Source organism: Phodopus roborovskii, unplaced genomic scaffold, assembly GCF_943737965.1.
Source record: "Phodopus roborovskii unplaced genomic scaffold, PHOROB, whole genome shotgun sequence".
Lineage (NCBI taxonomy): Eukaryota > Metazoa > Chordata > Mammalia > Rodentia > Cricetidae > Phodopus > Phodopus roborovskii.
In genome coordinates, this window is record NW_026126186.1 from 107,153 (window position 1) to 117,421 (window position 10,269).

Below are 10,269 nucleotides of genomic sequence, written 5' to 3' on the forward strand. Positions count from 1 at the left end.
AAATATATCCTTCCATTTTATCACTATAACATTTTCAGCTTTAAAAGACAAGTAAATTATGTCTTGATTTTTGCCTACATTTGTGTTTATTTTATTCTTTGTCAAGACTTATTTATAGTTTTTATGTAAGAACACAAATCTATTCAAACATCAGTATAATTAGGCATGGCTTATGTTTATACTTACCTACAGAAGGTCTTTATTTAGGACAAGTATCTGAAAAAGAACATGAGTGGAGTAAGGATTGACAAAGAGTGTTGTTTTCACAAGAATATAAGAAAAGTTCCCCCAATCATTATTGCTGGAAATGACAACTGACAGATAACATGAGTAGATAAAATCTGAATCAGGAATCTTAATAACTAGATAGATAGATACATAGTTAGATAGATAGACAGAAAGACAGATAGATGATAGATAGATAGACTCAGTATGTATATGTACATCCGTATATATAAATACATATTTATAAATCTATTAGCAAAAAAAAAAAAAAAACTATTCATTGAGTTTACCAGTAGCAAGGACATTGTGAATGTTCTCTTCTGGAATGTTGTTTTCATGAGCAAATTCCACAACTTTTTCGTGTTGTTCAGGTGACAAATGTTGACTTTTTCCTGTATTGCATGAATGACAATATCAGAGACATGGTCAGTAGAATTCTGGAGAATTTACATTGCTTCCTTGGTGTCCCACTGCGATGTGCAATGGAAAGTTCCAACTTTATCCAAATTCACCTACCCTAGGTGGATCAATACAGTCAATTATAATTTTCCCAAAAGTCCATGGACACATTGAATCAACTCTAACTTGTGGTATGACATGACTTTCCAGTGTTTCATGGTGCGTCACACAATAAAAATTACTTCTCTAAAAAATTTATTCATCTGAATCCTATCTACCTTCTAAAAACATAACACTAAAGAGTCGTGAATGCATGTCAGTGTAACCTTCACAATGATCCTGAGTCTATGTGGTAAGTTTCATGTTTTAATTTTGTGCACACTTGATCAAATAATGCTCAAAATGGTCTGAACTTTGGGAAAATAATATTTGCTACATTCTTTCCAGTGAGGAAACATGAATAAAAACTACTCCATTATTCTCCCCAATTGCCCCTAATCTTCAATGACCATGCTACCAGAATGACAATATAATGTAAGAGCTGGTCCACACAACAAAAGGATGGTCATTTATTAGACAGGATTTTGGAGATCCCATGACATTATTTGGAGGGGGTGTGACTCTGATTTCAGAGAATCCATTACCATTCTTACCAACAACAAAAAGCAAGTTTGTTTCTTGGCCGGCTCTATCCACATTCTTGCTGGTAAAGATTATGTTCTCTGGTGTTATATATACAGGTTGAAATTTATTGTCACCTTCAACTGTAATAAGGGAAATATTTCAAAACTCAGTGTCACTGATTGTTCTATTTCATTTGCTAAAAATTAACATTGACCCTGACTCTAACAATCATCTTTTATACCTTATCATATGACACATGTGTATAATGACATTCCTGAGGTCCTTTATTTTGCATATCCCATCATAGTGCTGTGACCAATCATTCCTTATCTTCAAATCTGATAGTGAATCCTAAGTACAGATACTTCCCCTTTTCTCTGAATAACTTGTGTCAAGTCTTTGGAACTACTCAGTTGGGTTTTCCTTCCCCTATCAACCAGATCGCAAAGGCCACTTGTCAGTGTCCTCAAAGTATAAAATTCTGGTGTCATACCATGATAATACATAGTGAGGGAAAGAAAACATGTGCAAAAATACACTGCACTATTTAGTAATATGCACAAAAGTTGTCATCTTGTAAGATTATTGATGAATACTTGTAAGGATAAACATTTTGAATTTGACAGACATTTATATTGTATGCATGCATCTGTCTGTTCATCTGTGTATGCCCATGTGAGCGTGTGTTTGTTGGTGTGTGTGTGTATGTGTGTGTGTGTGTGTGTGTGTGTGTGTGTGTGTGTGTATGCATGCATGTGTGGTATTTCTACTCACTGACACTTATTAAATAATAAAAGTGTTTCACATGAAAAGGGTTTATATGGTGTGGTCATATTATATTACAGGACTGCTTTTTAATATCCATGTAAATTTAGGAGAGCATGTGACTTGCCACAAGAATGTGCCTTCTGTTCATTTAATTCAAACAAAATGTCCACCTGTGTATAATTCAGTTCAATTGTGTGGTTATTGTTATATCAGTTCATACCAAATTAAAGTACTCAGTCTGAAATTGTTAAACAGATTTTCAACTAACTGCTTTTCAAAATTGAAGTTTATCATCTGATCATCTAAATGGAATCTCTACAAAATATGAGAGAAACAATCTTTGAAATGGCACTGTTCTTTTAAATTTAGAATAAATTAGGGATGACAGACAAGATCATTAATATAAGTACTTGAGGTCATGAGGGATAAAGTTGGCAGTATGTTTAGGCCTGTGAGGCCTATCAGCGAGTGGTAGACCTGTCCAGTAACAAACTGAGACACTGTACGAAACAAAAAATACCAAATATTAACTTGAAATAAATTTTCAGACTGGGAAATTATTTGGAGACATTTTGTTAGAATTATTCACATCTTTCAGTAATAGTGTTCTTCTCCTTGTAAACTTCAGATGACATACAGCATAACCTGACTGAAGCACATCTCAGTGCTTTGGAAGGATTGATACCTTTCCAAGTAGCAAAAATTGTTCTAGGTCTGTGTACATATGGGTTTCTGAAGTAGTAGGATTAATGTGCACACCACATTGCTTTTGTTCTTAGAGGAAGCTCTCAGATCTTGTACTTACATTGGGTTCGGTAGGTGCCATCTGCTTGCTTGTATCCAATGACTTTGGTCTTTGAGCATTGGTTATTTGCACTAAAAATCAAAGAGAGAAACCATGGTTTATTCTTTATAATCCTTGGATTCATATTAAAGACCTTCAAGTGTTATAATGAATTGAGGGAGCGATAGGATCTATGAAGAGTATACAGAGCCTGAACCAAAATAGCCACGCTTACCTCACTTTTCCTAATCCTTGTTCAGAAAATATCATCATGTTTTTAATCATACAGATGACTACCTTTATTTGTGCACATTTTGCCTAATCTAATGCTATGAATTTTCTAATATCTCTCTTTTCTAAACTTCACTCTTCAATGAGTACAATTTCAAATATGCTAATTCTCTTGTGCTAGTCCTACAATACTATGTACAGAGATTTTTATGTATTTGCTTTAAGTACTTTTATTCGTAACCTAACATTTACAATTGTGGCTATAAGACAGAAATAGTTCTAAGCATTTTTAGTTCTTGTGGTGTTTTGCAGTCTTTCTTTGAACACAGTCATCCAAATGTCAGAGAGAGAATCTTTGAACCTAGAGCTTAAGAGAAAGGGATTCCCAAATTAGATTTACATGACATTTTTGTGGAAGAATATTTCATGACATCATTGAATGAATGACATAAAATGCATGCCCTTGACTCAAATACTCACACATTCCTACTGACTTACTAGAAATTGGAACCTTAGAGTCTCCTGTATCTAATATTAGACCACAAAATTCAACCACAGTCTTACAACTACAAGGATTTATAAAGAAATGTTCATGGAATTGGAGACATTGTGCAATTTCTGTGTGGTATCCAGCGCTGCTCAATCAAGACATAATATAAGCATATTGCTAAAGATAAGGTCTTCAATTTCATGACCAGAAAACAGAGCATGCCTCTGTAAACTTAACAACATGAAGGCTGAGGAGAGCATAAATAGTCTTCTCAATTTACATGGTTGACAATTGGCTTACTTGACATAAAATGTGATTCCCATTTCATTACAGTCCTCATTACAAGAAAGTTCACGAACGTAGACTCTCAGAGGCCCTTCTTCCTTTATCTTGGCATCATTGTCAGCAGCGATGGCAATGGTATCCCATTTTCCTTGAAGCTGAAAAAAGCAACAAAGACAATTAAAGGAAGGCAAAAATCAGGGTATTTGTATTCACATCTCTGATCCCAGTCCTTTTAAATATGTAACCTAGCTAGAAGTGTCCATCAATAATATGCTGTTTATTAGTTCAACATTATGTTCCTAGGGATGTAAAATAACTCAACAGGGTAATAAGATGACTCAATCAATATAGAACATTTTGAACCTGAGACTTTGCAGAACTGCTCATGTTTTGACCTCTTATGCTGTGCAAATACTACCCACTGCTTCCTTATTCCATTTGTTTCATCGGAAGATATCTGACTGGGAAAGTGCACCTGTGTGAAGTCAGAAAGTTAATTTCTTGAATGTGGACTTGCATGGACTAACTGAATGGTGCATCACATCCACAGAAATATGCTATTGAGGAACCTCAGACATATGCACGGACAAATGAATTTACCTCAGCATAATCATTAGCAAGAGCCAGACCAAATGCCAAAGCCAGCAGCAGAAAGTTTACCATGGTGGTGCCTGCCTTTGCTCTTCTGCAAAAGCTCAAAGAGGCTAGTTGTTGTGAGGGCACTGAACTGACAAAGCTTTTTATACAGCTAGATATAGGGAGTTCCATGGAATCAACCAATGGTTATGCTCCACACTTAGCTACATCTGTCTTGTATTTCCTCTTTGGACCTGCCGAATGATGTATGATCTCATATCCCTAAACTAATGTGATTAGCCTTAAGGTCAGGTTATGTTGGGTTTAAAATTGAACTTTCCTGTCAGAAAGAAAGGGCTACCTTGTTAGAGCATTTAAATAATGTTTTTCTCTCCAGAACTATCCTGGTAGGTAAAGGTCACCGAGCATATGCATATGCCCTACATGATTCATTAAGCAACATTACAAACATTTTAAAATACTTTTAAAATCTCAGTATAATATAGTACTGTTGAATGAATTTAGGACTATGTCTGGGGCAATATTAGCCAGAGTAACCACATATTTAGGAGATGTTAAAACTCAAGGAGGATTTCCCATAAAGACATTGGTATGTCTGTTGCTAGCTACTTTTAAGATTTTCCATATATTGACTACTTTATTCTCCTGGTACATTGAATTCAACTGGCATGGTACAGGGCTACAAGAGTTACCATTGAAGCTTGTGTTTATAAATAGTAGGAAAAATGCTACTAGATGTCCACTGGTAATAAATACAAATGCCATTAATTAAAAGGAACCAAATCAAGGGAAGCACTCTAAAAATAATCATGTTCACAAAACTGTCTATTTTTGATAAGGGACTCAACATCCAAGCTGAAAATAGTGCTTTACATATGCTAAATCAATGGCCCTGACTGCCCAGTTGAAGACTTTATACATCAAAACCAAGGCCTGTGTTGTACTGAGCCATAGGTTCTTGTCATCCATTTTTAGGGACAACCAAGAATAATATCAGTGTCTGCAGTACTGATTATCCCCTGTGCCTTCCTTTCTAACACATGCAATAACAGACAATCACCACTTTGGTAACTGGGGTTGACAACCCATAGTTTCTATCTATAACAGTATAGGGGCATTCGTTGTCCTTCATGACACTTTCTTCAAATTATATCCAATTATTATCTCAATTTCTTTTATTTTTGAGATTATAGCATAAGTTCATCATTCCCTGCGTCTCTTTCCTCCCTCTCAACCCACCAATATGCATGCTCACCCCTTCATTTCTTCAATTTTGTGGACTCTTTCATTAAACATGTATGTGAGTTTCAGGGTCTCAAGTGAGTCTTAAACTTTTGTCTGTAGATTTGGTGCTAGGAATAACAGAAGACATACAAAAAGCCACATTTGTCTTCTGAGGTCCTGGTTACTGCGCTCAGTAGCATGTTTTATCATGCCTGCCATTTACCTGCAAATGTCCTGATTTCTACTTTCTTTACCATGAGCTATTATTACATAGTGTGCATTGCTACTTTTTCATTATCCATTAGACAGCTGTAGAATATTTAGTTTGTTTCCTTTTCCTAGATTTTGTGAATAGAGTAGCAATCAACATGCATGAGAACGTATATGTGAAAAAGAATTTCAAGTCATTTAAGCATATTTCAAGGAGATGTACAGCTGAGTCAAATAGTACATATTTACTTTTAGAAAAGTCAGAACTTTCCACACTGTTTTCCAGAGTGGTATACATTTTCTTTACAAATGTTGTCTCTCTGTCTGTCTCTCTCTATCTCTGCATCTCTCTCTGTCTCTCTCTTAGTGTGTGTGTGTGTGTGTCCTGTGTGTGCATGTATGTGTGTGTGAGTGTGTGTGTGTTTTCTCTTAAAATTACTCTGTTCGTGTCCCAGACCCATTTGTACTGGACAGTCTCTTTTCTGATACTCTCTTCTTTAAACTTGTCATGTATCCATTCACATCTAGCATATTTGCTTACACTGAGCATAATCTAGCCATTCACTATAGGGAAGGAGTTATGGAAGAGAACTCAACTCCTAGGATTGTACATTTCATTTCTTAACAAGGGCCCACGGATAGGTTGGAGGTATTAAATAAATTAGGCAGCCCTATTCCATCTACTTGTGAGGCCATGAAGGCCCAAGTGTTAGTTGTCAATCTAAGTGCACACGTACAGCCCTGATTAAACTCATAGGGCCCAATTAATCTAAAATAAATGATACTGTAGAAGGGACTTGTTGAGTGTAGCGGCCTTGACAAGAGTGAGATGAAGAGTTTAGATATCAGAGAGAATAATTATCAGATTATTTTATATGTGGGACATTGTCAACAATTTTCTTTTAATGCACATTACTGAAGATATTCATGACAAACCCACTTTTTTAAAAAATGAAAAAGAAATTATATGGAGTACAGAATGAAACTTGAAGTACTGAGACATTCTATGGATTCAGGTCCACAGACCTGTACCCCTCAGCCCCATATAGACTTTCTTCCATGAAATCTTTCCACCCTGTCTCAAGATTCAATCTTCTGTTTAGTCACACTCATGGAATGTGTGTCTTCTCAAAACTCTAGAAATAGAAAAATAACAGTGGAAAGGACACTAGTTCTTATTCTTTCTTCACATGCTTTTGTTTTCTGTGACCAGTCAGTGAGAGTGTGTAGACAATCCACTTTACAATCCAATTATATATTGATGATATACTTCTTTGTTTGTCAACCTTTTCAAAGCATGTGGATGATTCACTGACTTCTGTTTTACAAGAACTCAGCTACTGTATAACTTAGCTTGATTTGCCAGATCAATGTGAAAAGAGGTGCTCACCTGAGTGACTTATTTGCCTCCACCATTTTGCCAATAATCAGCCATTGGGCACAGATACACTGTAATACATTCGATATGGTTTCCAATAAGAGTTTTGTTTTATATTTTCAGAAGGAATAAAGTGACTTGAACACGATTGCTCTATTTTGTTACTTTCTCTTTGCTGTTGTTGTTTTGCTTCTTTGGTTTTTCTTTTGAGACAGGGATTCTCTTTGTACCTTTGTAGACCAGGCTGGCCTCGAACTCACAGAAATCTGCCGGCCTCTGCCTCCTGGGTGCTCGGATTAAAGGCATGCTCCACCACCACCTGGCCACTTTGTTATTTTTTATAGTACGCTGTTTAGACCATTACTCATTTATATTAGCAGGGTTTATTTTGATTAATGATATTAGGGATTTTATTATACATTCTGAATACTTGTGTTGTTATAAATAAATGTATTTAAATATCATCTTAGAATATGAAATTTCTATCAACTTTTTCTTCAGAGTATCTCAAATTTCCAAATATCTAAATTTTTATAATAAATATTTTTATATAAATATGTTGTAAGGAGTGATTTTTTTTACTCACATGTTTATCAAAATTGTTCTGCAAAGAATACCCACCAGCTTGTAGCAGTTCCTGATAATTTACCCAGGTTTTCTATTTCCACATTGCCCTTACTTGTGTATTCTTGAGTGTCTCTATTTAAGTTTTCAAATCTTGAACTGTTTGAATTGTTTCTTTCACCCATTTGACTGCTTTTCCTAGGTTTTCCTTACTTTTTAGAGTGATTTGTTTATTTCTTCTTTTTTTCGGTTTGTTTTGCCCCCATTTCTTCCATTTTTGTTTTTCTTCCATGTCTTTAAGGGATTTTCTAATTTCTTCTTTGACAGTATCTATCATCTTCATAAAGTTGTTTTAAGGTCATTTTCTTCTGCTAAATCTGTGTTGGAATGTTCAGGTCTTGCTTGTGTAGAATCTCTAGAATCTCGTGGTATCATATTCATCTTTATGTTGTTTAATTTGTTCTTATACTCTTGTCATCCCCTCCCCTTCTTCCAGTGGGTACAAGTGGGACTTCTCTCTCTCCTGGTGGATGCAGTTCCAAGGCTCAGTCCTCTCCTCTCCCGGTGGGTGCAGGCCCAAGACTCCAAAGGCAGAAGACCCTGGATGGTTTGGTCTGCCCCCAAGTGTCTGAGGGAATCGGTGGGTTGGATGAGACTGCGGACCTCAGGCCAGGGTATTCCAATGGGAGAAGGTGGGCAGAAGAAGTCCTAGAACTCACCTCTCCTAACGGGTGCAAGTCCAAGTGGGAGGTAGGCAGGAGGAGGTCAGGCACACACCTCTCCCAGTGGGTATAGGTTCAAGACTCCAATGGTGGCAGGTGCTGGATGATTTGGTCTGCCTAAAGGTCTCTCTAGGGGATTCAGCAGCAGGACGGGACTGGGAGACAGGGGACTTCAAAGGCATTGGCAGATGGGCAGAAGAAGGCTCAATACTCACCACTTCCGGGGAAAACCCACAGAAACAGCTGGCCTGAGCAAGTGGAAGTTCATTGACCATAGAGTGACAGCTAGCTGGGGAACCAGCATAGGACCAAAACAGACCCCCTGAATGTGGGTGTCACTTGGTAGGCCTGGGCAGTCGAACCAGTAGTTATTCCTCGTGCACGAATGGACTATGGGGAGCCCATTCCCTATGTAGGGACACCCACTCACCCTACATACACAGGGTAGGGCCGAAGTAAGACTTTGATTACCCCTCATGGGAGGACCCTCCCTCCCTGGGGGAGTGTATGGAGGGGTGGGATGAAAGGTTGGTGAAGGGCATGGGAGCATGGGAGGTAGAGGGACCTGGGATTGGCATGCAAAATCAGATTGCTCGTAATTGAAATAAAAATTTATTTTAAGAAAAGAAAATTAGGAATTTTTTTTTAATGGAATACTCATTCTTCAGTTGAGGGGCATCTAGGTGGATTGGCATCTAGGTGGATTGCAGGTTTTTGCTATTACAAATAATACTGTTATGAACATAGTTGAACACATGGCTTTGTTTCACGGATGTGGATCATTTTGGTATATGCCTAAGAGGGGGACTGCCGTTTGCTGCGGTAGACAGATTCCCATTTTCCTGAGGAACCGCCATACTGATCTCCACAATGGCTGTAAAACTTTGCAATCCCACCAGCAGTGGAGGAGTGTCCCCTTTCTCCACATCCTCTCCAATATGAGTCATCAATGGTGTTTCTAATTTTAGCCATTCTGGCAGGAGTAAGATGGTATCTCAAAGTTGTTTTGATTTGCATTTCCCTGATCACTAAAGATGTTGAGCATTTTCTGAAGTGTCTTTTATCCTTTTTTATTTTCTCTATTGAGAATTCTCTCTTCAGTTCTGTACCCCATTTTTTAATAGGGTTATTTGGCATTTTGTTGACTAGTTTCTTGAGTTCTTTGTATATTTTTGAGATCAGCCGTTTGTCAGATGTAGGATTGGTGAAAATACTTTCCCAGTCTGTGGGCTGCCATTTGGTCTTGTCAACTGTGTCCTTTGCCTTACAGGAGCTTTTCAGTTTGAGGATCTCCCATTTATTTATTGTCGATCTCAGTGTCTGTGCTCCTCGAGTTATGTTCTGGAAGTGGTATCCTATTCCAATTTGTTCAAGGGTACCTCTAAAGTTTATTCAGCTTCCATTATAAATACATAAATCCATGTTTGTCCTGGCTATTGTGTTAGTATTGGGGAAAATGACTCGGAAAATTTTTGTTGCTGTTATTGATTCCTTTCCAAAATATTTTTATTATTAATAGTATTTTATTTTATGCCTGTCAAGATCCTTGTAGATAGCTGTTGACAACTGTCTTCTTCACATTTTCATTATACAGTGTATTTTCAAAATCCAAAATCAATGTTTATATTTTGACCCAATATGTTATGAAGAAATATGAACTCTTTTAATACCTGTAGAAGTACAAAGTTGACTCAACCATGAGTGTCTGAAAAGTAAATATTCTTATATTTTTGGTGCGAGCCTACCCTTTAATGTCCGAGCAATCTCT

The 10,269-nt window shown here is 37.0% G+C and overlaps 1 protein-coding gene across 1 annotated transcript; it reads right to left on the minus strand.

The window, feature by feature from the left end:
- Nucleotides 1-498: 498 nt before the first annotated feature.
- Nucleotides 499-4,469, minus strand: LOC127218578 (odorant-binding protein-like). Its single transcript, XM_051179591.1, has 5 exons — nt 4,407-4,469; nt 3,822-3,961; nt 2,822-2,892; nt 1,278-1,388; nt 499-617 (listed from the first exon to the last, which is right to left on the minus strand). Exons 1-5 carry the CDS (start codon nt 4,467-4,469, stop codon nt 499-501), a joined length of 504 nt encoding a protein of 167 aa, XP_051035548.1.
- Between the last annotated feature and the right edge of the window lie 5,800 nt (nt 4,470-10,269).